The sequence below is a fragment of the Rattus rattus genome, chromosome 4 (assembly GCF_011064425.1).
Source record: "Rattus rattus isolate New Zealand chromosome 4, Rrattus_CSIRO_v1, whole genome shotgun sequence".
Lineage (NCBI taxonomy): Eukaryota > Metazoa > Chordata > Mammalia > Rodentia > Muridae > Rattus > Rattus rattus.
This window is the reverse complement of record NC_046157.1, coordinates 177,421,190-177,448,925: the sequence shown is the minus strand read 5'-3', so window position 1 is coordinate 177,448,925 and position 27,736 is coordinate 177,421,190. Positions and strand designations below refer to the sequence as shown.

At 46.6% G+C, this 27,736-nt stretch overlaps 1 protein-coding gene across 1 annotated transcript in view; it reads right to left on the bottom strand.

Moving 5' to 3' along the window:
- Positions 1 to 27,736, bottom strand: part of Lama1 (laminin subunit alpha 1) — a 124,939-nt gene that overhangs the window by 31,215 nt on the left and 65,988 nt on the right. The window contains exons 21-41 of the mRNA XM_032899788.1: positions 27,195 to 27,406; positions 25,104 to 25,210; positions 24,637 to 24,817; positions 23,759 to 23,895; positions 22,592 to 22,828; positions 21,122 to 21,265; positions 19,768 to 19,947; positions 18,776 to 18,961; positions 18,192 to 18,319; positions 16,941 to 17,061; positions 15,738 to 15,875; positions 13,973 to 14,094; positions 12,463 to 12,549; positions 12,009 to 12,202; positions 11,516 to 11,658; positions 9,189 to 9,278; positions 8,184 to 8,295; positions 7,272 to 7,434; positions 2,218 to 2,425; positions 1,935 to 2,051; positions 1,653 to 1,816 (exon numbers count right to left, since the gene is read on the bottom strand). Of these exons, the coding sequence (XP_032755679.1) occupies positions 1,653 to 1,816; positions 1,935 to 2,051; positions 2,218 to 2,425; positions 7,272 to 7,434; positions 8,184 to 8,295; positions 9,189 to 9,278; positions 11,516 to 11,658; positions 12,009 to 12,202; positions 12,463 to 12,549; positions 13,973 to 14,094; positions 15,738 to 15,875; positions 16,941 to 17,061; positions 18,192 to 18,319; positions 18,776 to 18,961; positions 19,768 to 19,947; positions 21,122 to 21,265; positions 22,592 to 22,828; positions 23,759 to 23,895; positions 24,637 to 24,817; positions 25,104 to 25,210; positions 27,195 to 27,406 (3,171 nt within the window). The remainder of the gene's footprint in view (positions 1 to 1,652; positions 1,817 to 1,934; positions 2,052 to 2,217; positions 2,426 to 7,271; positions 7,435 to 8,183; positions 8,296 to 9,188; positions 9,279 to 11,515; positions 11,659 to 12,008; positions 12,203 to 12,462; positions 12,550 to 13,972; positions 14,095 to 15,737; positions 15,876 to 16,940; positions 17,062 to 18,191; positions 18,320 to 18,775; positions 18,962 to 19,767; positions 19,948 to 21,121; positions 21,266 to 22,591; positions 22,829 to 23,758; positions 23,896 to 24,636; positions 24,818 to 25,103; positions 25,211 to 27,194; positions 27,407 to 27,736) is intronic.

Genomic DNA, 27,736 nt, shown 5'->3' with positions numbered 1-27,736 from the left:
ACATGTACATATACATGCACATACACACAGAGGCACATATACATACACACATGCATGCATACACACATGCACACAGAGGCACACATGTGCACACACATGCACATACTCATATACACATGCACACACACATAACCACACACATACACACATCCACATAGACAGGCACACATGGAGACACATGTACATACATGTGCACACATACACATGCACATATACATGCATATACACACATGTACATACATACATGCTCATACATGTACATATACATGCACATACACACAGAGGCACATATACATACACACATGCATGCATACACACATGCACACAGAGGCACACATGTGCACACACATGCACATACTCATATACACATGCACACACACATATGCACACACATACACACATGCACATAGACAGGCACACATGGAGGCACATGTACATACATGTGCACACATACACATGCACATATACATGCATATACACACATGTACATACATACATGCTCATACATGTACATATACATGCACATACACACAGAGGCACATATACATACACACATGCATGCATACACACATGCACACAGAGGCACACATGTGCACACACATGCACATACTCATATACACATGCACACACACACATACACACACATACACACACATGCACATAGACAGGCACACATGGAGGCACATATACACACATGTGCACACATACACATGCACATATACATACATATATACACATGTACATACATACACGCTCACACATGTACATATACATGCACATACACACAGAGGCACATATACATACACACATGCATGCATACACACATGCACACAGAGGCACACATATGTGCACACACATATACACATGTGCGCACGCATACACACATACACACACACACACCAGCAGGCAACAATGATTGGACGTATTATCTTTTAGCACTGGCAAAGAGACTTCTAGAGGCAGAGTGTGGGCAGCCACATCCTCCATTTGAACCATGGACTTCAAGATCTATAGAGAACCCAGCATCCTTGGACAATGCATGTGCAAAGCACTCAAGCACCATAGGTGTGCACAAGCTTTGGTAGCCTGGTGTGGTAGCATAGTATTCTGTTTGCATTTTCCCATCATGCATGCGTGCCTATGGTAAAGAAAACTGGCAGACACAAAGCCACACCAGTAAAATAGGAGTCTCATTTTTACATGACAGAATAAAGGTACACGGGGGAGAAGGCTCAGTCAGCAAAAATCATGCTTTGAAGCATGAGTATCTTACTTCTATCCCTCAGAATCTGTGGGGAAAAAAAAGTCAAGCATGGTGGCTTGTCACCCAGTGCTGTGATAGGGTGACTAACCAGCTAGCCTAGCCTACATGATGAGTTCCTAGTCAACAAGAGACTGTTTTAAAATAGGTGCACCTCACTTGAGGAACCTGAAGAGCGATATCCAAGGTTGTCCTATGGCTTTTACATGCATATCCACTCATGCATCTACACGTATGTGTGCACTAGGGCACAGGCACACAGGAGTGTGCATGCATGAGTGTGCATGCAAACCCAGCATAAGAGTGATTCAACACTAACCAAACTGGCCATGCTTACCCTTATCAAGGGTCAGCAAGCGCTTCCTGGATTATGAGAACTGTGCCGTCTTACCTGTCCAACGCTTCTGCCATACTCTGCAGCTCAGAGGCGTGCTGTTCCGCTCTGTGGACCAGGTCTCGGGCTCTTCGTTTGGACATCTGCATGACGAGGTCATCTACGTGGCTCCTGATTTTACTGGCCCACAATAGGAGTTCATCTCGGTGATGCTCCAGCTGCTGCATGGAGAAATAAAAATGGACACCTATGCACACTTAGCTACTAGTGTGCGTGTCCTCATAGCTGAGGTGTGCAGCTGCTCTGGAAACCTCAATGGCTGTCCAAATTGTAACTTACTGTTAGGGTGTCTTGGGCAGCAGCTGCATGAGTCCTGGCAGCATCTACCCATTCTCTTCCTTGGGCAATGAGCTTTGAGGTCAGATTTTGCTCCTCTTGAACATGCAGCTTTTTCTCCTGCATCAAAAGTCACCCATTGAGGATATATCACAAAAGAAAGTCAGTGCCCGATTTGGCACCAAATGCCACCTGCTGAAGCCAGCAACCAGGCTCACTTTGTCAGAAACTAAAGTGGGTGCTAGCTGCAAACAGGCCCGTGGAGTGAGGAGACACTGAGACTCACCCTGAAGTCTTTCAGGTTGGCCTTGACAAGGAGCAGCAGGAGGCTGCTTTCCTGGGTCTTGCTCCCAGCTTCCCTGAGGAGCTCCTCTGCAGCCTGCAGGTCAGCGATGTGGTTTGAGAGGAGGCTGCTGGCCTCCTTCAATGCCTTCAACTTTTCCTGAGGCTTCTGAAACCTTTTCTGAATCCGTGACAATAAATCTTTGGCGGCCCTGATGAATAGAGAGGGTTCACATAGAACGTCAAAAACAAAGTCTTGAGATACTGACGTGGGGTTTTTACACATTCAGTTTCTTTTTGGAATATAAATTACCTATGGAGACTCACTTTTTATTTTTCAGACAGGTCTAGGCTCCCAAAGAAATCTCCTGCGTCAGAGTCCTTTGTTGTTTGGATAATGAACATGAATCACAATGTTTAGCATGCATCCTGACTGCTTAAGACCAGAGGCAGTTCTTCTTCTGGTGTGCATGTGTGCATGTGTGTGGGGGGGGGGGGGGGGTGTGGGTGGGGGTGTGGGTGGGTGTGTGTGTGTGTGTGCAATGAGGGAAGGAATGGATGGATGACATACCAAACATGTGGTGCTGAGGACAGCCTTAGGTGCTAATCCCTACTTTGTAACCTTGTTAGAGACTGGTTCTTTCTGTTGTCCATAACCAGACAAGCTGGCCTGCAAGTTTCCAGGAATTCTCCAGCTTCTACTTCCCATCTCGCCCTAAGAGCACTGAGACCTCAGACCCATGCTAATATGCCTGGCTTGTTCTTGGGAAATCAAACATAGGTCTTCAAGCTTGCGCGCCGTGCTGCATAATGTTATGTCTTCCTGGCACCAGCTAGAGCCCTCTGAGAGGACAGAGTCTCAGCTGAGAAAATGCCCCCGTAAGATCTTGCTGTATGCAAGCCTGTAAGGCATTGCTTGATTGGCGGTTGATAAGGGAGGGCTCAGCCCATTGTAGGTGGGGCCATCCCTGGGCCAGTGGTCTTGGGTTGTTTAAGAAAGCAGACTGAGCAATACACAGGGAGTAAGCTAATAAGCAGCACTCCTCCATGGCCTCTGCGTCACCTTCCGTCTCCAGGTTCCTGCCCTGTTGGAGTCTCTCCAGTGATGAACAGTGATGAGGAAGCTAAGTGAAATAAACCCTCTCCTCCCCCAGTTGCTTTTAGTCATGGTGTTTCATCTCAGCAATGGTAACTAGGACCCACAGTAAGCATTTTACCCAGGAAGCCATCACCCCAGCCCTTGCCTGGGACCACAATGGCTACAGCCGGATTGACTGTTTCCTAGGTTAGCAGGCTGTCTGGATTCACAAATTTCTCCTCACACTTTAGTTGTGAAATTAAAATAAGCCACCTCAGTGAAGCTGGACCTGGAAGAACGGTGACTATGTTCTGTGTTAACCGTGGCAACTGCACCCGGGCAAGAAACTGAACAAACAGGGAAACTTATTTATAGGGTGGAAAAAGTCTTTTGAGGCAGAGTAAATAGTTTTTACAAAAACTTTGAAGTCCAAATTGCTTAAAAGATACAATTGGCCCTACTAATAAACACAAGGTTTATTAATTGTCTTTTCTTATTATTCATTCATTGTTTTTGAGATAGGGTCTTAATGTGTTGTCCTGGCTGGCCTGGAACTCACTTTGTAGACCAGGCTAGCCTCAAACTCAGAGAGATCCATTTGTCTAGCCTCAACCCCATCTGTCTCTGCCTCCCTAGTGCTGAAATTAAAAGCACATAGTACTGTCCATGTAGATTTTCTTCTATTCCTTCCTGAACGTTATCAGTGGCCTCAAACTGATCAAAATGATTAGTATGGATCGGTGACACCATACTCAGCTTCTCGGGAAGCCGTGTAGAATAGCGGTTTTCCATAGATTGCTGTTCTTTGTAATCCCATGAAATCATTAAGCAGATTCCATAGGAACAGCATGCTCAGGTCTGCCCCCTTGGGCCACCCACTCCCTGGAAACTCTCCACGCACATCAGTGTAGTGAAACGGAAAGACTTGTAGTAAAGAACCGGTCCCTTCGGTACATGATGCCTCTCCTACACTCATCTCAGAACGTTTCTGTACTGAAGTTATCTTTTAACATCTGTGGGGACACCAGCAGGGAAAGGGGTTCATTCAGCTGCCAGGAGTCATCTACAGTGTGTACAGACAAGGTCACGTGGCAAGCTGGCTTCAGAGAGGCCAGTGGGCAATGTCGTAAGTGTCACCACACTTCTCCAACTGATAAGACAGTGGCCCCACTGTGCAAGCCAGGAGATTTAGGACAAGCCCCTGGATTCCCACTGGGAGTCTGGCATTCAGGTGAGTGAGCACTATGGATGACCAGCCCCAAGTAAAACCTTGGATGCTGAATTTCTAATGACTTTCCCAGGCAGAAATACCACCAGCACTGCACGCTCCCTGCTGGGAAACACAAGCTAGGGAACCTCCCATGCATTCCTTCCCATCCGTCCTTCAGACCCCTCCCTATCTCGTTTCTCATCCCATACATCCTAAAAGAAGCCTGGCCCTAAACTCAATCACACGTGGAGGCCTGGGAGTTGCACTGAGCTGAAAGTGACAGTGGCCTGACATAGCAAGCAAATGACTGGTATAGGTGCCAAAACTCAGGCACCAACTGTGGATTTTATAATAATTATAATCGGTAATGTGATGATAAGTAATCCTAAATAATGACACTGGGAGAGAGGTTATCTGTGGAGGCTAGAAAGGTCATTATTTAAAATTAGAGTCCCCCTTCGTCACAGCTTCACTTATAGATAGAAGAAAGAAATGTAGATTGTGACTTACCGCTCTATTCTAAGCAGGAGAGCTGCAGTAATACAGTAGGCTGCCCCCAGAGGACCCAGCCAATGGGGCAGTCAGGGGACAGGCTGGGCTAAGGGGGTGGTTCTGCTTTCCCTGCCTTACATCAAATGTGTACTCAAACATGAACTTTTCCTGCATGGTCCAGGAGTTCTGGTCAGCACAAAGACTCTACTGTTCCCTGGGTGTCACCAACTCCTGGCACCAGGTTGGATTGAGCACCTGGGCCTCAATCCTTTCTGTTGGGTGAACAAAGGGAGAAAGGGGGCATCCTGCAGGATGACTGAATCTCCGGGACTGACAGCCTGGGAATCTGCATCTTTAATAAGTTCCTTCCCAGGCACAGATTCTGTGCTGCGTGGGGAAGCAGCAAAGGCGAAGGCAACATTCTCCCTGCACAGATGGGCATGCTGGGTCCCTGTTAATTCCTAACACCCAGTTCAGTTTTCCCAGGCCTCCCCAGGCTCATGGAACCAAGTAACTAGACCAGGAGACCTTGTTCCAAACCCCTATCTAACCACGAGCCGTTCCTTTTAAGTTCTAGTTACTCAAAGCCATGGGTAAAAAAAATGTGCTCAAGGACAAAGGGAGGGGTATGGCTCTGAGGTGCGTGTTGCAGGAAAAGCATATAGTGCTTTGCTTTAGCATGCTTGTGGAATTAATCTGAAAGTGAGCATGAGGCATCCCCAAAGAACAGATGTGTGGGTCGATGTCTATGTGCAGGTGAGGGCAGGCACAAGATAAGGCAAGGCCTGTGATTGGGCAGTGAAAAAGAAAGGCAGACTGAGAGTTTTCGAAATAGGACAGAGAGTAGGGAGAGGGGAGAAGGAAGGAACAGAGGAAGGGAAGGACGACATAGATCCGTGTGGCTTTAAATAGCCACGGGTGGCTATGAATATCCTATAAGGGACGGATGATTACAGGACCATTTGTCAGCTCATATCAATATCAGCTGGCTCCAAATCTATCGTGTGGACATTTGGTGGGGTGAGAATTTACTGACATAAATCTGATTGATAAATTACAAGAGTTTTGATTTTTCTGTGTTACTGGGAGTTGTGACTATAACCGCAGGGGGCAGATGGCTGGGAATGTGGGCAGAGTCCAAAGCGAGAGAGGCACTCAGGAGATAGGCAGTCTCTGCATGGGGTAGCCATGGAGGCAAGGAGCCCACTGGGGCCAGAGAGTAGCCAGCCCTAGTATCGTGCATCTTTTTTTATTATTATTTAATGCAACACAGATGATTTGATTAAATGATCTAGTTCCTACTGTCTCCTCTGGTAAGATAATACCCTGAAATACAGCAACAGGGACACAATCTGTTTGTAGGAAGACAGACTGAAGTCCCGGCTTTCAGGAGGGTGAGGTGGGAAAATTCTAAGGTTTAGGCCAGCAGTGATACACAGTGAGACCCTGTCTCAAAGGAGAAGGGAAAAGGAGGAAGAAGGATATTGAGAAGAAGGAGGGGAGGAGAATAAAATGGAGGAGGGGAGGGAGAAGGAAGGAAGAAGCAGTAGGAAGGGGAGGAGGGATAGGAAGAAGAGGAAGAAACTGCACTATAAATATTTAATATTAAAACGCATAGCAATATGGAAAAATGAGAAAAACAGCTTGCCTGAGACATGGATCACAGGCAAGTTCACAGTAACAAAATTTACAAACGCTTCGAATGTTACCAGGAAGAGCAGAGCGTTAGTGAGACTTGGGTAAGTGATTAAAACACTCCCGAGCCTGCCTGACAGAAAGACGATGTCAGCCAATAACTGTATGAGGGAAAAGCTAAGTAAGAAAGGTCCAGGAAGGAGGTCACAAGGTCCCTAGTCTGTGTACAACCATTCTCCAGGGTCATGCATGAGGTGTTATGACGGCTTCTATGACCAATTCAGTGACGTGACAGTGTCCGTCTGTCCCGGAGCCTATGGTCTGGTTTTATTCCCTTTTAACAGATTACCTTGTAATTGATCTACAGTAGCAGTTCACCGGGCTCCTTAGTTTGTGGTAGGGAAAATTAATCTAGAGTCACAAGACGGCAAGGGGCCCATTGTACAGGACCAGAATGGATTATACTGATTTCACTGACTTCTTTTCTACATTTGGAGGGGTACTAACCCCTCTTCCTTTCCTGGGCAGTGGCCCTTCTCTAGCAATATTAATTCTTAGACACCACTTTCAACACCATTTCCCCTCCCCAGCATCCAGAAGCCTGGTTCTCACTGATGGTGTTTGGATAATGCTCGGGACTTACTTGAGCTCAAGGGTGGCATTCTGCCGCATCTCTGTGAAATTCCTTTTCTTTATAAGTTCCAGCAAAGAGGAAATGTTCTGGTGCAGGCTCTGAAGAGCAGAAACGGGCGGCTGGAAATCTTCACGTGTGGTCTGATTCAATGTTGCCACCTTCTCCGTGATTTCTACAGAGAAGATTCATCAGGGACTAAGTCTCTTCTAGGTAGAAAGCAGTGAATGGAAGTGTGTAGAATGTTCTTTGGTGAGGACAACTCTGAACATCTAGGCTGGGTTAGACCTCTAAGCACCCTGTGCACCCAAGTGCTCTCTGAAATCACTTCCACACTCAGAAACCCACGAGGGCTGGCTCTGTGTTCACTACCATGTTGCCGTGTGCCTAGGCAGACATTGACTTTGCAACAGTATCTCCTAGATAAAGCAGTATCTACCTGACACCACTCTTTCGCTGAGCAATTCTTGTTCTGACCCTTCTCTTACTCATTCCCCTTAAATATGGTTGGCACCATGTTCTGTGCCTTCTAAGCCTCCCATCACAGTTCTGAACAAATAGCACAGATAGTTTCTAATAGTTAAGAAACCAACAACAGTGTGTTAAATGGCACTGTGGAGTGGCAGAGGTACTCTGAAAGGGTGGTTGGTTGGCACCAAACAGAAGCCCCAATTCTGTCAGCTTTCTTGTGGGTAAGTTGCATGGATGGTGTGGCAGGGCTGGAGATGTAGACCCAAGAGTCAGGCATAATAATATAGAATATAAAACGGGAAACACTGTGAGAGCCTGTGACCTGGATATTTCCATGGGATGTTCCAGTCCCTTAGCCCTAGGAAGCCCAGTCCCACACTGTGCGCACATGGTACATGGTGACCATGACTCTTACTGTCTGTAAGTCCCCAGTGGAGGGTCTGCCCACACTACCTTTGATGTTTCTGTGAAGCTGCTCGAGGAACGTGGCCAGGGCCTGACTCCTATTGGAGGTTCTTTCCATTGCTGTGTTCACCTGCTGATGGCTTCTCAACACTCTGGCGAGCTGAGCAGACAGAAAGGACTCGGATGAGTTACCTGAGTATCATTCACGTTTCTGAACTCTAGCGGTTGCCTCTTTTAAGCAACGAACTAAAATGGTATGCTATCACAAACCAAGGCTAATATTTCTGGGCTCCAATTTGACTAGGTGGGTATTGGACTCACTTTAGACACATTCAGCGTGAGGAAAAGATGGTTTGTTTTTATAAACTGTCTAAATGACTGGCAGGGCAGGACGTGTCCTCTGTTCATACTGCAGTGTGGTTCTCAACCTCCCTGATGCTACGACCCTTTAAAAAATACATTTTCTCATGTTGGGGTGATGCCCCAGGCATAAAGTTCCGTTAGTCGCTACTTCCTAACTGTGATCTTGCTGCTCTTACAAACTGCAATGAAGAGATCTGTGCTTTCTAATGGTCTTAGGTGACCCCTGTGAAAGGGTTGTTGGACCCCCTAAATGGGGACATTCGCATTAGCATCCAATTGAATGACAAGATAAATGCTCCTTAGGAGATACACGGCTTGCTTTGCCTGGGAAGATGAATGAAGCGGGCTGCTATTCAGCAAAGGGATCGGTCTCCTCACAAACTCCACGACAGACTAGATTTAGGAAAAGGAGGCTAGCTCAGCTTTCTCAAAGCACCACTCAGGTTAGGAAAAGGCAAGTGCAAAGCAGACCACCCTGTTTTTCCTCAGCATTCGTGGCAACAGTGACCAATCAGGAGCCTTTGCCCACCACAGCCCAGGAGCTCATGGGGTTAGAACTGTCTGACAGTATGACAGGTATCCGGTGTACATCTCATCAGAACCTCGTGAACCTGCCAGGTGGGACCCAGGAGCTCCCAGAGGCTGTGCTGGCGGGCTGCCATAAGCTGGACCTTTTTGTAGAGAACGTACCTCCTTTTGCAGATTTTCTGTCTGTTCTTCGATACCTCCAAGCTGGATTTCTGCCTGCATCTTCTTGGCATTTTCCTCTAACAAATACCCCTAGGAAAAACAAAAGACGGACATTACATTGCTTAAAGCGATTACACTGCTTACTGTTTCACATTTAAAGTGTTCCATTCTTAAGAGAGTCGTGGGCTAATTGCTTTTCAGTACACACAAAGACATCCTAATTGCTTTTAACAGTTACTTAAAAGAAAGGGGCTCCTGTTCAGTCACCATTAACCTTCAATTACAGCAATGTCCCTCCATGCTGCCCCCTTTGGAGACGCTCCCACAGGGACATAAATTCAAGCTCTGGTCTCTTGAGCAAAATCTTAGACAGGTGGCATTTTGTAGAACAATTGTGGCTTCATTTGACTATCAAAGTTATAAAATATTAATGATAATTGTCAAAACATAAAAGAGTGCTTACTAGGCTAAAATTAAAATGTATCCAATAAGGAGAAGCCTTTACAATGGTTTATAATTAAGTGCTTAATCCATTCCAACATTCTAATCTCCTTTCACAATGCTATAGTGTAGTTACATTGCTAATTAGGAAGGGTGTGGGTACATTGCCCAATTTCACTGCTGGTAAAAATCAGAACCAATTCTGTTCACATTCCCGCCCTCCAAAGAGATGTTGGATGTGAGCTTAAAGCATTCTAAGGGGATAAATGGGTAGATAACATTAGGACAAACCAGTCAAGCTTAGTTAAAATCTGAACCAACTATTTAGTAGCTTGATAAATTCAAAACACAGTTATATCCTTGTGACCTAACTGGCAGAACACATCACTTATTGATTGGCTATATGATGGTTGGACTAGGAATTGAAATATCTCTTCCTTCCTGCCTTTTGTGGAATTTTCTAAACGAATGTAGACTCTCCACCCTTCAGAAACATATTTTGAAATGTAACAAAAAGTAATACAATATTTCCTAGAATATTCTTATCAGCTCCTCCCAGAACCAGTGTGTGAGCGTGAGTTTGTGAGTGGGAGGGAAGTGTTGTGTGTGATTGTATGCAAGCATGTGCGAGTATGTGTGAGCACATGTAAGTTTGTGTGAGTGTATGAATGTGTGTGCATGTGTGCACGTGTGAGTGTGTGAGTGCATGCCAGAGTGAGTGTGCATGTGTGAGTGTGTGTCTGAGTACATGTGTGCATGTGAGGGCGTGAATGCCTGTACAAGTGTGTATGTGAATGTGTGAGCGCATGTGAGAGGGTATGGGAGAGTGTGTGAGTGTGTATCTGAGGGCAGGCGTGAATGTGAGTGTGTGAGTGCCTGTGTGAGTGTGTGTGAATGTGTGAGTGCATGTGTGTGTATGGGAGTGTGTGAGTGTGTGGGAGTGTGTATCTGAGAGCATGTGTGCATATGAGTGTGTGAGTGCGTGTGTAAATGTGAGTGTATATCTGAGTGCGTGTGTACATGTGAATGTGTGAGTGCTGTTTAAGGGTGTGTGTGAATGTGTGAGTGCATATGTGAGTGTGTATGGGAATATGTGAGTGTGTGTATGTATGTATATGAGTGTATGTGTGCACGTGAGTGTGTGAGTGCCTGTGTGTGTGTGTGTGCATGGATGTGAGTGTGCCTGTGTGTGTCTGTATGTGAGTGTGTGTGTGTGTATGTGTCTGATGTGAACACACACTAAGGGAAGGCTTCAGTCTATAAACTATCACTTAGTAATGGCCATCCCTCTTACTGCATGACACAGTGAATAGATTATTTTAAATTATTGTGTGGAGATAAAAATATAATTTAGCAATATGTTTCCAATTAGAAGTGGCATTCCAGAGGAGGGCGCTATCTCTGAGTCAATTTCTTAACTTTCCTTACTTTTTTGACCAGATCTCTTGATAAAATATAAACCAAGGAGATTTTAGTAGTCAGCTAAGGAGGAAGACTATTTTCTGTGTCCTGGAACTCTAATTAAAATTAACAACATGTAACATAATAAAGTGGCTCATCTTTGGCATAAACCAACACCAAAGAAAATATGGTCCAGGTTGATTTCTAGGATTTATACTTGAGACAGCTTCTTCAAATACCCAGGGGCCTGGCAAAGGCACAGGGGTGAGGGGTGCTGCCTAATTCCAGAAGGTAGAACAAAATCCGTGCGTAGAATGCCCAAGGAAGTTTGTGAGAAGCAGCTCCCAGAGACTCCAATGAGGTGTGGGATGAGGTCACTACCACTGGTGTCATGGGGGACTGAAAGGTTGGGTGACAACCCCCCACTCCTCCCTTAGTGACAGACGTCACTACCTATCTACCATCTCCATACCCCTGGCACCAACCTGGAAATATTTAGTTGTATTTTCCAGATTTTCCAGAGTTCTGTACGGAGCAAGGGAAACACCCGTGAGGTTCAAAGACAGGACAGCATCACCAATAGAATCCAGGTCGTTCAGCAAAGCGCCCACACATTCATCATCACAAGCTTGAAGAGAACAAGGGGAGAAAACAACATTTGGGTGCAATGCACACACACCTGTAATCCCAGTCAGTACTTGGGAAACTGAGGCAGAACTGTGATGTTGGAAGCCGGCCTGGGCTATATTCTAAAAAGCCTACCACAATCAAAGGTGTCTTGGCTGATCTATGCACAACTTAAGGTTTGATTCAGCAGGTTTAACGGCAACATGCGTTCAGGAAATGCAGTAAAATATAAAGTATATAGTGAGTGAGCTTCGTGGGATCCCACTGACCCCGTGGGTACTGTAGCCAGGTCCCAGGCCCTTGTTAGTGAGGGGAAACCCAACTTTAGGCACACACAGGAGAATCACCTACACACACAGTGGCTCTCCATCAGGATATGTCTCGGCAGGCATTCCTCACAGCGGAGTCCCGTAGCTCCTGGCTTGCAGACACACTGCCCCGATGCACGGTCACAGTCACTGTGGACAGAGCCTTGGGGGTTGCAGTCACACTTCTGGCAGCTGCCACCCGCTACTCGAGGGTTGCCGTGATAGCCCGCAGAGCACCTACAGGAAAGAGGACAGCAGGCACAGGACAGAGACGTCTGTACCAACCAGCCACATATGCCAGCTCTGCCCTGGGCCAACCACCCATTTTTTTGCAAAAGGAAATTCCGAGCACACACTCACTTTAGGAAATCTTGCTATGGGTTTCCCCAATCTGTACAAACACACGAGTTTGTAGTGAGTTCCAGGACCGCTACCATATGCAATAAAAAAGAACGGGTGTTCCCTATCTGCCTCCTTGTGACAGGCCAGCGTCATACCTTTCACAATACTGTCCCTCATAGCCGGGGAGACAGGCATCACACCGGAAACCACTGTCACCTTCTAAGACACAAGTGGGGCTGAAACTGAAAGAAATGTTTTGTTTTATTTTGTTTTGTTTTCACAAAGTTTCAGTTATTGGCTTCAAGTCTTTGTTAAATGTTTATTCGTCCTCACTGTTCGAAACGGCGAGTGATTATATCTCGTGACTAGATGAGCGAGGGCTTAAGTCTATATAGAACAAAAGGAACCCGTGGGCAATATTAAGGATACAAATCTCTTGTCCCCTGTGTTTGAAGAGGCACTTGCTGCAACATAGCATCAGGTAAGTGCCATGTATATCGGTCTCGTGGACTGTAGCTAGCTTCCCAAGAAAGCTTTCCTAATCATCAGGGGTCTTATCCTGAGAAGAGTCACTGTATTTATTACTAATGACGGAATTGATAAAGCGTGGAAAACGGGAAGACCGAATGTCATTGGTTATTACAGTTCCACAGGCTACGGCCACGAGCCGAGGACCAGCCACAGAGAAGCTGAGTTCTGGTGGAACACAGGAATGAGTGGCTGGCAGCCATTCACAGACCAGCAGAAGTAACCTGATATGGCTACTTGGCTGGTTCTTTTGAACAACACTCTTTGCTTTCACAGGATAAACTGCTCTGGGCCCCCTGGAGGCGGGAGTGGGTAACTGCAAACCACTGAAAACTCACCCAAACCTAGCAGGAAACCAGGGTTGGTTCCTTGCCAGGGAGTAAGCAGGATAACCACAGTCTGCACTACCTCTAAAGTCTCTCACCTTTAAGTAATGAGGCTTTAAGGAAACACAGGCACATAAGAAGTAAACCAAGCCATCAGAATCCTCTCAAAGTTGCTAGCTCTCCTGCCCCATAGATCATCACTAAGGGTTAGGGGGATGATTAACCTTTCTTGATGGAAGAAACAAAGCCATTATCCAAGCTGTGTTGAAATATGTAAAGCAGAAGGTGAAATGGTCATGTGTGCACTTCCCTGGGTGCACACAGCCACTGTCCATGGGTGTGGAATACTTGTTCAGACATTATTTTTCTTTCAGAATGGTGCCACATTGCTTATTCAATAGCATAGGTGGTGCCATGGCCCTCCAAATGAGTGATTGGCTGACAGAGTTTCTTTTCTCAGGGCCTGTGTGTTTTATCCTAGGCCTATGTATACACAGCCCTATTCCCCTGCATCGAAAAGGAACTGGACACACAGCAGAACACATAGCTGAGAGCTAAAGTTTGCCTTGAAAAAAAAAATCCCACAGGGCCTCTGCTTTAAAACTTGGTTCTATTCTAACACTCCGCACTAACACAGTGCTTTCCTTTTGTAGAGATCCTATTTAAACACCCCTGAGCACTCAGGCTCACCCTTAACATGTGCTTATCTCCCCTCAGGGACAACGTTAATAGAGGAGCGCACTGGAGAGTGAGGCCAGGAATGGAAGCAGCCCCCATACGGAATGGAGCTGCTGCCCCAGCACAGGTTTACCTGAAAGGGGGGTGATGAGGACAGGTGCATGGGGTACAGTCTCCAGCCAACCCAATCACTTTTCCATAGTAGCCAGCAGCGCACAGCTCGCAGTGGTCGCCGGCTGTGTGGTCCCTGCAGTTCTGAAGTTCCGCATTTCAAAGGAGGGACAAAGGAAAAAAATGGAAACTGTTGGATATGAACATCACCAGGTGAGGACTCTATAACCAACCATGCTTCCTATCAGCGAGATGCTCTCTAATTCTTAGGGAAGGTGGGACATTGTTCCTTCATATTTCCTAGGGCTCTGGACCCTTTTCCAGATCTGTGACTTTTACTCGGCATAAGACTATATCAAGTAATACAGGATAGAAACTGCTAATACGTTCTACAGAAGGTGAACAGGCCTAGCACCCCAAAATAGTCACAACTCAGATCCTCAAAATACGATCTAAAGTACATAGAGACCCAACAGTGGGTCCACTCGACAGTTAGGGCTGGATGTGGTTTAAGTGAGGAGCGCCCTGGACATTCGGGTGCTTGGTCTCCAGTTGGCGCTGCTGTGTGAGGAGAACTGGGAGAATGTGGAGCCTTGTAGTAGGAAGCAAGTCCCTGCGGTGGCCTTTGAGAGTTTAAGGCCTCACTCCATTTCCAATCCCCTCTGGGCTTCCTGTGTATGGGTGACCTGTGATCTCTGGGCTGCTAGGACTGACTCCCGCCCTGGAAGGAAACTCAAAATAAACTCTCCCTTTTGTTACCTCCCAGTAACAGAAAAGTAACTAATTCAGGGTTCAGTAGTCACACAAAGGCAGGCAGCTGCAGTGGTTAAAGATAATGAGCAGGTAACTTAGGAAGCAACCCGTGGAGGGAGGACCCTCGTGGCAAACTCTCTTAACAACTAAATAAACATCAGTTAAAATATGATGTCATTAGTTGAGCCAGAGAACTTACTACAAAAAAAAAAAAAAAAAAAAAAGAGTACATAGATGTATGTTTAAGCTCAAAGTGCAAGCAATTTTCATCACCAATTCTATTTAAAATCTGCACTGTTCCGTCCCTCCCTGTTTGCTCTGCCCCTGTGCACACAGCACCCTGTATGGTGCAGCTGAAGGGGGAGGCGCAGAGCCGGGAGTTCCTGAGCAGTGGTCACCCTTGCTTTGCCTTTTCCCCTTGACAGCAAGAAATGACAGAGCAAGAAATATTTCAAAATACGTCTACAGACTCTTCAACTAGAAAACACTTGAACATTTTTGTTTTAAAATTTCATTCCTGTTTCAACTGATTAAAAAAATAGGTTTTGTTAGGATCCTCTTGGCCTCTTAAATGGGTCTCCCTTCAGAGGGGGTATCTGGGATCTCTTAAAAAATAAATTGCAATAAACATTGCATGACACAGACAAGGACCAAGTACTAGAAGACGAGATAGGACAGAAACAGCTCTAGGTGTTCTCCAGGGAATGTCAAGTACAGCACGAAGCAGCTCCCACAACAGACAGTGGCTTCTAGCCTTCTGGTGGCTGTCATTCCAGAGAATGAGTCACCCCAGAGAGTGGCAGAGAGACAAGGATGCACTACTGAGGACTGGAGTTGAGGGGGCATCAGTTGCTGAGGGAGACTGAGGAACAAGTTTCCCAGTGATGTGAGGAGGTTCCCATGCCCTCTAGGTAGAGATGGCCCCAAGGTCCTCCTGGAGGTCCCTGGAGGGCCTTCTCTGTCCCTAGCCTTCTCCTATTAAGTCACACTGATAAGGTGCTAACTTGGGTCAGTTCCCACCCAAGCAAACATACCAGACACTTTCCAGTTTCGGGGTCACAGACATCACTGTGGTTGTTGCAGTTGCAGGGGACACAGGGAGCCAACAGAGGGCGGGGTCCCCTACCACTGCTCTCTGGGAGCTTCCCTCTGTGGTACCCAGGAGCACAGTCCTAAAGGGAAGAAAAAGAACAAGGAAGTGGACCCTGGTTAAAATCTTGGCACAGGGTGAAAATTCTCCTCCAGCGAAGACAGAAGGCTAGCAGCACATGACAAGTGCCACGGCACGATTGGGAAGAATTGCCAATCACATTCATGCCAGGAGCTGAGCATGCTGGCCCATACCCACAATCACACCTGTGGGGAAACTGAGGCAGACGGACTCCTGTGAGTTTCAGTCCAGCCTAGACTACAGAGCGAGTTTCAAGTGAGCCAAGGCTGCAGAGTGCAAACAAAAACAAACAAACAAACAAAAAACTGTCTCAAACACTACCAACAAAAGCAAAAGTCCGGACTCTGCACAAAAGCCAGAGTAACAGAGCAGAACAAGAGTCCCTCCTGGAAAGCAGTGGAGTGCTTGTGTGCCCCTGGCACGGAGGAAAGAGTGTGCAGGCCTCTCCAGAATTAAAAGTGATCTTAGCCAAGACTACTAGTCTACTTCTGGTGGGCTTGGAAGAATGGCGCAAAGGAACTGGAAGAGACATTCACGTTCCCTTCCTCACAGCAGCATCCACAGGAGCAAGTCAAGGCCTCACAGAAAGATGATGAGTGTGTCCAAAAGATGGGGTATTGTTCAGCCCCAAAAAGAAAAAGTCTAGCATGTGTTAAACACGGAAGAAGCCCGAAGGCATGTGCTAAGTAGAGCGGGCAGCCACAAAAGCAGAAACACTGCAGGATTCCACTTGGATGGGGAACTAGGATTAGTCAGAGTCCCAAGGAAGAGAAAGCAGGTGGAGGGCCAGAGTTAGAGGTTGCTGGTTCAGTGTGGTAAGAAAAAGAAATATTCTAAAGAATAATTGTATCTACAGAACTGTAAGTACATTTGACCCTACAAACTCCTACATTCAAAAGTTGGCAGAGTCAATAAAACTGAATTTAAACAAAATAACATTTTAAATTCAAAAGCGACATTGTAAGACACTCGTGGTCTCCCCCCCCCCATGCAGGATTGCTGTAAATGACCATATTCCAGCTTTCAGTTAGGTCACAGATGTGAATTGAAGGTAGCACCTCCCTACCTGACAGGAGTGTCCAGCGGTGCCAGGAGGACAGACACAGAGCTCCAACTGCAGTGCCACCTTGCCCTCAGGGGCGGGCTCAACAGCCTTCCTGCCAACCTCCATGGAGATGTTGGCAATTCTGAGGCAGCATTGTGAAGAGAGGCAGGAGAAGAAGCATTAACAATGTGACAAACTTCTGGAAACACTGTGTATTTACATCTGTCTTGAGCCCCAGACCTATCCCAGCGGAGTAGTTCCGACTACAATTGCACAGCATGTCAGCCTACAGGAGAATAGATCCAAGTCTGAACACCTTCAAGACCCCGCCAGGACTGCTCTGCCCAGCACCAAATATATTTCCTTATGGGATATCAAATGATAGCCCATAGATATCACGGGAAGTAGCACTGTGGTTAGACTGGTTCCAAAAAAAAATAGACAGCCTAGCTTTCAGGGGTCTAAGTAATCTTTAAGATGCTGGATTTCTGGTAAGCCCTGTTACCATAGCAGACAGGCGAATAGTCTTAGTTAGCACTCTCTAATCCATAATTATAGTGTGATAGTCCTGATGGAATACCCCATAAAGCTACCATGCTCATAGCATGGTCCCCATCTGAGGGCATGCTCTTGAGGGGACATTCTGCCCCACCCCCATCCAGGCTCACTTGCTTCTACTGAGGTAAGCAGCTTGTAGGTGATGATGATGCCAGCTGAGCAAACCTCCTCATCTGTGACCCTCCTGAGGTTAGGATGAGAAATATCCCCACACAGGCTAGTGTATTCCCTGAGGGTGGCACTGTGGGAGAGTATAGAGCCTTAAGAAGTATGGGTATGACCTTGCTAGAGGGGTGGACTTTGAGGGGTGATAGCCTCACCCCACTTCTAGTTCACTTGGCATGTGGTTAAGCTTTCTGCCCTGACTGCCTGTTTCCATGCCTCCCTGCCATTATCTAGCCCTATGGAACCGTAAACCAAAATAAACCTTTCCTTCTCTAATGCAGTTTGTGTCAGAGTGTTTATCACAGCAACAGAAGAGCATCTACCATAGACCCCAAATGAACCTTTTCTCCTTTTAGTATGTTTCCTCTCGGGCATTTTATCATAGCAACAAAACACTGACTAACAAGCCATCAATACTGAACAAGGTTTAAATAAGGGTCAGATCTATTATCTATTAATAAAGACGTAGGTCATTGGAGTGAGGGGACAAATCTTCCACTTCTGCCTCAAATAATGGAAACACGCAAAGTTCCAGAAGCTTCCAAGTACCTGCTTTGCTGCAGTCCTTGGCCGTACGATGCTTTGATGAGGATGTACTCAATGTTGCTGAGAACAGACATAAAATCGGAGTGTGTGACATGTTTCTCAGACACAGAGTTAAAATATTTCCAAAACTCCTGTGGGTGAGAAATGAGACCAATTAAAGTCAGAGAACACAGCTCCTTCAGAGATAGCTTCAAACATCAGTCCTGCTCTGGGTAGGTTAACGGACTGACAAAGATGGGCTGTAACCTAACAGGCAGGTGGCCCACACAAGGGAAGATACATCCTGGGCAGGGTGGGGAAGAAAGATGTATGGGTTCTTTGTGAGACTAGAAACAGTATACATTGTTAAAGCCTGGAGTTGCTTCTGGGATTTTCCATTTAATATGTCTGGACCTCAGTTGACTCGGACATCCAACACAGTGGAAATCAAAGCTGGAGATAAGCAATAACCATTGTCGTTTGGCTTTCATGAAGCCATGAGTCACTCTTAGAGGTTGTCTCCCTGGGGCTCCTGGCTCTGGCTTTTGTTACCCTGATAACAAAGTTCACATCCCTATGGAACATACAACGGAGCAACCATACATCACCTCTTTCATCCCCACTTCATAGTCCTGTCTCACTCCGTTCTCTGGTGCTGGGGCATCCATATAAATGACGTGCTTTCTGGCCCGACCTCCTTTGATGAGGACTTGAGGCTCATAATTGGATGTACCGGTGCCGAGGGTGGAGTAGAAAGCCACGGTATACTGCAGTTTCCCACCATAGGCCAAGAGCTAACAAACGACAAGCTCACATTATTCCTCTGGTGCAGCCTTGTGTTTCATGGAACGCTTGTCATTACAAGAAAGGCATTACACGTTACAATGTATCTATCCAACTGCGAGTATGTGGTCTGGAATCGCCTAATGCTGCTTATTAACGGTCTGTGAGATACAATGAAGCTAGGCTAGTGATTCCACCAAATGCAGCCTGAGAGGAAACAAACCAGTGAGGCAAGGATTCTAACTTCAGGTTCTTTGAATTAAAATCATCTGTATCTATAGGACCACTGGGGTGGATTTTTAAAATTTAAAGTTCACAGTGAGCCCACATGGTAGTGCAGATCAGTTCTCCTAGCACCCAGGACACTGAGGATTAGAAATCTGCAGCTAGCCTGGACTAACACACTGAACCTTATCTCAGGAAACAAAACCAGAATAACATAAAGATCAGAGTGAACTCATGTTCTCTTAGGCAAGGTGCCTCACTGAAAGCCTTTGATCACTTCCAGAGGAGGCGGCTCGCCAACTGACCGCTGCTTTCTACATACACAGGGGCTCCCGGGTCAGATCTAGCACTGCTACAAGCAACTACACTACGGACTTATTGAATTATTGCTTTAGAAAAAAGAAAACAATAATACAAATGAATGAAACTGTAAGAGCTTTAAAAATTAAAGCGTTTGAAAACCCAAGCCTCTCTGGGGATTTTTATAAGGACAGAACGTCTCCACCTTCACTCACAAGAGTGATTGGATATCGGAAAAGGACTCTGATTTTCTCTCTGGGAAAGGGCGGGAACTCAGCTGGCGTGTGCTCACCTGATCTCCCTGGAACTGCTTTGGTAGCCGCCAGTAAAATGGCTCTGCATAGATGTGCTGGCGGACAGCCTCTGCGTCCAGCAAGGTGTCCGGAGGCTGGAAATGCACACCTTCAGTTGTGCCCTTGAGGTTGCTCTGTGAAACCACATGCAGGATGGGCTGATCGGAGGCTAGGGTTATCTAGGGATAAGGAGAAAGACGTGCTTCACATTAGGAGTTAAGTACCCATAACTCAGTGGGTAACAGCACTTGCTGTGTAAGCATGAAGACCCATAATGTAATCCCCAACACTCTCATAGAACACCAGGTGTAGCTGCATGCCGATCTATAACCCCAGAGCTATGAGGTTACAGAGACAGGGGTAGCTGTGGCTTAGGGGCTACTAACCTACTCCAAGTTTAAGGAAAGACCCAGGCTCCAGGGGATACAGTGGAGAGTAACAAAGTAAGAATACTCAACATCCTCCTCTGGCTCCTGCTCACCTGTACCCCACTACACACAACACACACCCACACCCACCCACCTACACACACACACACACACACACACACACACACACAACATACACACAAAACATAGACACACATACAGACACAGATAACACACACACACAAAAACACACACACACACACCACAAAACACAGACACACAGATACCACAAAACATAGACACACATACAGACACAGATATGATAGACACACACACAAACACACACACACAGACACACACACACACACACACACACACACACACACACACACAGACACACAGACACACACAGACACATACACACACACACACACACACAGACACAGACATACACACACAGACACACAGAGACACACACATAAAGACACACAAGACACCATAGACACACACAGACACAGACAAATGCATACACACATACACACACACACACACACACACACACACACACACACACCCCAGATTTGATTTTTGATCTGCAGATCCCCCAGTGGTCGCCAGATGATGAGCTTCATTTTAACGATAGAAAAGAAAGACCTTTCATCTGGATTGCAGGCCTGGATCAGGATGAGCAGAAGCACTATGACTAATTAAGTTCAAACTATTGCTACCCTGGAGCACCAATGACAGGAAGTACACCTTGAAGATGCCATAGTTATTTCTTCTTTCTGAGAAAAGGCTTCAATAGACCGGCTGAAGGGGGGCATAGACAGCCTTTATCTCTGTTTATATCACTCCATCCCAGAAGTGGTCAGAAGACTCTGACTCGGATAGCAAGCAAATCACTATCCTAGAATTTCTGATGTTTTTGTTCTCTCCCAACGCCCACTTGACTCCCAAACCCTTTCATTGTCTGTATGTGACTTACTGGAGCCCGCACATAACCCTCCAACTCCGAGCAGAGCTGTGACAGACCAAAGCAGAAACAGGGGCTGCAGCCTAGGGGGTTGTCAGCTCGCAAGGCAAAGGTGCCAGCTCGGCATTTATCGCACTGGGGTCCCAGGACATTCTCCTAAAGGTGAAAAGACAATAAGTTAATGCCTGAAGAAGAATAGATGTGACCTCATGTCCACACAGAGACAAAGTAATAACATGCATTGCTAAACTCAGTCTCTGGTGGCCACACCTCTCTCACTGAACTCGGATGCTCAGAACTCCCGAGTTATGACTGAGGATCAAAACTGTGATGGAAGAGACTGCAAATACACATTCGCTAATGTGAATCTTCACGGTCTCCTGGTGATGCTGAGGGCCTCCAGACAAAACCCCAGGCTAAGTGAAGGCCAGCCGGGTCCTTGCCATTCTGACTGACTGTTGCCAGGAGACATGGTAAGACACTTACAAAATAAACCTCCCTGGATCTCTCCTTCTTTCATCACCTCTAGCCCTACACCAACACCCCAGTTTCAGGCTGCCACTTCCTCCTTCTGGCAGAGATGACTAGAGAGAGTGGAGTGGCGGTGACCTGAGAACAAAGCATGCTGGGAAAACCAGCAGACACATGTGCAAGTCAAAGTGACGGTAAACTCTTACCTGTGGGAAAACATCGTACATAGTCTCCTTTACTTTAGCAAGCACATGTAACAGTCACCAGTCAGAGAGAACACAGCTATAAAACCCCCAGATCTTCCCCTAAGCCTTACTAGCTACTTTGCTTCTTCAGGAATGAATGGCTACTCAGTGCATGGGTGCATGCTGGGGAACCATTGTCTTCAGAGAACTTCAGTCACCAGACGCAACCTTGTAAGTGGTAAAATTCTGTTCTAAGACTCTCCCATCATGTCAGGAGAGAACACTGTGACTTGTCACAATAATTTTAAACCCATTTTTTCTTTCTTGGCCCTGGCTTTCCAAATCTCAACTCCAAGACTAATTATTTTTTATTAAAGGCCTAGGCTATAAGCTTGGGCTCATTCCCTGATGAGCTCTTAACTTATTTAACTAGTTTAAACTAGTCTATGTCTACCATTTGAGTGGTTAACCTCTCCTTCCATCCTGGCCTGCTTCTTCATTCTCATCTCCTCGGTGTCCCCCTCAGTATCTCTCTGAGTTTCTCTACCTGCTGGTTTACATGCACATCCTCAGCCTGTCTCCCCAAGTCTCTCTCCCATCTCATCTTTTATCTCTCACTGTTCCCCAGAATTCTCTTTCTTCCCACCAGTGTCTGACCTCCTATTTCCTGTCCCAGATCATTGGCCATCAGCCTTTTGATTGACAGATGATAAAGTGTTTGAAACCATACTTCTAATCATTAGAGTCTATGTAAGTAGTCAGAAGCCCCCAGGGTATAAAGGGGGAAAACAGGGGAAGGAAACTGAGGCTTGAGGGCCCACAATACCTTGCAGGAGCAGATGCCTATGTTCTCTGTGCAGCTGCAGAGACCCTGTTCCAGGTCACAGGTGTCAGCCATCGTCCCTCTCAGGTCACAGTCACAGGGAACACAGTCAGGAAAACTTCTGTAGCCCACGGAACACTGATGGCAGCTCTGCCCGCCAAACCCTTCTTTGCAGGAGCATTGGCCAGAGAGAACATCACACTGGGGACTTGTGGAGCCCACCACACTACAATTGCAAGCCTGGGGTGAAGGTGAGGGTGCGGTGGAGGGGAAAAGGGAGGGGGAGAGGGAGAGAGAGGGAGAGAGAGGGAGAGAATTAATCTAAGGGCAGAACTTAAATGTCCTCAGAAAGTACAGAAACTCAGACACCAGAAAAACACCCTCTAGGACAATAATGTAGATGAATTGACCTTGTGCTATTCCTAAGTGGAGCTGTTCTGCCAGGAACCATGAGACAAGGCCTACATAGCAGGGTCTGTGTGTACATTAGTGACCTAGAGACGCTGGATCGAAACTCTGAACTAGAATTAAATCTAATGGTGCAATCAACTCAGCAAAAGTCATGGTCCCACTACTCTAAAACCCAACTCTACCTGATTCTAAGCAATTATTTACAGATCAGTTGGGCTCTCTGATTCAACCTAATTCTCTCATGAAACTACTAACAACTCCACCAAAAAGTATATACTGGACTAACATATAAAATACAGACTAGACGGAAGCATATTTAAAGGTCAATATCTATAAATCTATATCTATGTAATATATATCTATATAGTTATATAGATATATAGATATATAGATGTATATTTCTACCTATCAATTTCCAGCTAAGTTCTTGCAGAAAGCCCAAAATCAGGAATTTGAAAGATGCTAACTCTCCTGCATTGTTCCCCAGACCATAAGGTACCCTGTTATTTACAAATTTATGTATTTAAAGGTGGGGTCTCCATAGTCTAGCTTCCCCAGACTATCCTATAATTAAACCCAACAATCCCCTTGACTCAGCCTCCAAAGTAGCCAGGATTCCAGGTGCATGACCAGTGCTCCAAATTGTACAAATTTTAGCTATGACCCATGGCAATATAACTCCTTAAAGCCAGGTGACTGGATGAAAGGAAGTTTGCAGCGGGGAAGGAATACTCATTCCGGCACAGTGGCAACACCCACCTGGCACCCCTGCTCCGGGTCCAGGCCCCAGAATGCCTCTTCACATTGCTCGCACTTCAGACCCTGAGTGTGAGGTGGGCAGAGACACTCTCCAGAATCGGGGTCACAGTTATTCTGAGTATGAGCACAGTCACAGGCTGAAAGAAGAAACATCACAGACTCAGATGGGGGTGTGTGACCCAAGTGAGAGTTGATAGCACAACTATTATCAATAACTGGAACTACTATTAAAAGAGAGGCAATGATTCCCGAGACCTCGTAGGTTCCTGAGGGGGCTGGGTACCCCAACTCGCTCTGAGTCTGAGAGGTCAAGAGAGTGGGACAGATACCTGATGGACAGAAAAACAGAAGGCAACAGTTCTCAACCTGTGGGCCACAACCCTGATGGTGGTTGAGCAACCTTGTCCACAGGGGTCACGTGTGACACATCCTGCATATCGGATATTTACATTGCAATTCACAACAGTAGCAAAATTATAGTCATGAAATAGCAAGGAAAGTGTGTGTGGTTGGGGGTCACCGCCACATGAGGAACCATATTAAAGGCTCACAGCATTAAGGGGGTTGAGAACCACAGCTCTAAAGTCATTGACTTCTTATCAGCTGCCAATTGTGTTAGGTGTGACCCCCTAGAACTCACTGACCGCTGGATGTGGTCTATAGTTAGAGTATCGAAAACTAGAGATAAATTCCCCATAACAAGAAGTTTGGCAGCCTCCAAACTGCATGTCTGAACTCTAGGAGAGGTTAGAAAGAGAAAACCAGTATAGAAACCCACCATAAAGACAAGAGAAAAGTAACGTGTGCGGAAGTTATCCTGACACCAAGAAAGGCGACAGGGTAAGTTTTCAGGGAACACAAGGTACCCCAGTGCTTACGTGTACAGCCGCCATTCTGGAATGCATAGAAGCCGTGTGAACACTGGTCACACTGTTTTCCAGATACACCTGGTACACAGTGACACTGGCCTTCCTCCGTGCAGTTGTCAGATACGGAGCCTTCCACGCTGCAGTTACAGGGCACACAGCCGAGTCCCGTGTCCAACCCATAATAGCCAGGCTGTGTCAGAAAAGAGGAAGAAAACCACGGGGTTAGTGGCCTGTGCACACAACCAAATGTTCTCCAAGTCACACTCGTGTGTCGTGGGATCACAGCGCGTGCCAGTTCCTGGGCACACCATGTGCATGTCCTGAGCATACTGCATGCATGTTCTCTTGATGGGGAAGCCAAGCCTAGGAGTGAGCTCCTCCCATGTGAATTCAAGTGCCCAAGGACCCAAGCTAAGTATCCATTCTAAATGCTGGCAAGTAATTGAAGAGCATACAATGCCCAGTAAGCATCTTACCAGGCACTGGTCGCACTGCTGTCCTGTCACGTAAGGTTTGCAGTCACACAGTCCAGTTTCCAGATGGCAGATGCCAGAAAGGGAGCCATTTTCATGGCAGTTACAGGCTAGGACAAGACACAGAAGGGCTTTATTTGTGTACTTAAAAATAAATAATTTGAGGGAACGCCTTTTAATTCCCTAAGGAAAAGGCTCAAACACGCAACATACCAGATCACAGAGCTAACATACTTCCAAGACAATGAAAGCCCCGTCAGTGTGGGAAGCAACCTCAGAAGCAGGGGTGTTGGCCCTAGACCTGAAGATTTGACAGCCCAAGAGTGGGTCTGGGATCAGCTTCCTGGCTAATCCACCTTTCCTGAGGACCTGGCTTCCTTCCAGCCTTCGATTTCCCTTGGTATATGTGGGGCAATGCACACACATTCCTGAGAGCTACAACCATGCTGCCCTTTGGAAAGGACTTACTCTTGCATCCCATAGCCTGACTTTGAACATGACTTCTACCTCCCAGTACACAACCTGCAGGCTACCAACACACAGTTAGCTGCTCTCTAGCTGGGGCTCTCCCAGCTCTCTCTCTTTCCTTCCCACTACTCCACTCCCTTCCTCTCTTTCCTCTCCCCCATCCTCTTGACTTATTGTTCTGAAGTATATATATCTCCCTGGCTCCCCCCTTCCATGGTCCTTCTCTTTCCCTACTATGTCAATCAACTTCAACCCTTATTTTCTGTCCTCCTGGTCTCCTGTGTGCTGATGCATCACTTTTCAAAGTCTCTGGGACCCCGTAAGTGCTCAATTCAGCGAGGAGATCTTAGCGGTCATCATGCAGGATCTTTCTTCAGAATTTGACCCATATACCACCCACATGCACGCCTACAATTTTATTTTCCTGTATGATTGACACCACCTCGTCTCTATGCTGTAATAGAAGGCCAACGTTTACCTGGCATTATGGAAATATACAAGTGACAATTCTTATCCATGTAGCCCTTCCTTGAGACTGTTCAAAAAACAGACCTACACAAGGTCCAGACGGCAGAAATGACAGCATAATCTAGAGAGGGGACCCATGAGGCTGAGCTGGCAGCTGATGGCTACTGGAGAGTTTTCTTCAGAGATTTCCCCCTCCCCCTTTTGCCACCAGAGCTTCTATGGGTGGCCCCAACTCCACCCACATAGCAGCAGCACTGAAAGAACTCCATGAGTGTAAAAGCAGGGGAGATAGGAGGGGTAGCAGAAGATAGGAGGAGCTGGAGGGGAGGGTGTAGGGGCAAATGAGATACACTGTATCATGTTTCAAACTCTCACACAATAAAGCTTTTCCTTAACTATGCAAAAATACAACTGTGAGGGCTTCAGTATCAACCCCAGTGCTTGATCATCTTGGGCATATGAAAGTGACCTTCTCGGTGAGTGGTTCTACATCATCCCTGATTTCATGGCTCCAAACAGAACATAGCCAATCAGGATCAGGTAGTGTAAAAGCAAACCACCAGGGTGTGGCACCACCATGCTGTCAGAAAGAAAACCTTGTCCTTGACCACGAAGGATAATTTTCTAGACTTCTGTCCTTCAGAGATAGCCACCAGTTAAGCAGCTGTAGAACACAGTGAGGAGTTCGGACCATGGACATTGGGTCCATGACTGATCAACCCAAGACCCCCCATCAGTACACAAGACAGATTCAAGATAAGGTCTCTGTGATGGGCCCATGCTTAGGCCATGGAGTGGCACTATCAGGAGGTGTGGCCTTGTTGGGGGAAGTGTGTCAGTGTGGGTGTGGGCTTAAGACCATTCTCCTAGTTCCCTGGAAGCCAGTCTTCTCCTGTTTGCTTTCAGAACAAGATGCTGAACTCATAGCTCCCCCCTATAGTATGTCTGCCTGGACGCTGCCATGTCCCGCTTTGATGATAATGGACTGAAGCTCTGAACCTGTAAGCCAGCACCAATTAAATGTTGCCCTTATAAGAGCTGCCTTGGTTGGTCATGGTGTCTGTTCACAGCAGTAAAACCCTAAGACGCTGAGCACCAGGTCGAGTCCTTTTGACAAATGCTACGAGATTCCCATGGCAATATATAACAGGCACTCACCTCGGCAGTTTTTGGCAGTCACTGCGTCTCCATAGAAGCCATCTGCACACCTCTCACAGTGGGCACCGTCTGTGTTCCACAAGCACTTCAGGCATTCCCCAGTGACAGAGTCACAGTGGCCAGCCTCCAGGGGATCAACATTGCCACTGCAGTTGCATGGTACGCAGGTTCCCCCTGGCACAGTTGGGTTTCCATAGTAACCGTCTGCACATCTATATCCAAGACAGAAAGCAAGGTCTAGTCAATAGGATTGCTCAAAGATATTACTGGGCAAGTCAGGGACTCCCTGGATGGCTAATAAATCAGAGTGGCTCCTTCCCTTAAGATTTGTCATGGAAAAGGGGTGACCTCCCATCCTGACAGTCACAAATCCTCCTCGCCTCTTGTGAGACAGGAACAAGTTGAAATGAGCCACCATGACTGCGTCTTAAGTCACTGAGCTCTTGACAGGCTGAACCAGGGGCAGACCTCAAGACTAGCCTTCGGGTGCCAGAAGACGACTCTTAAATCAGACCACCCAACGCCCTCACTATTGTCTGAAG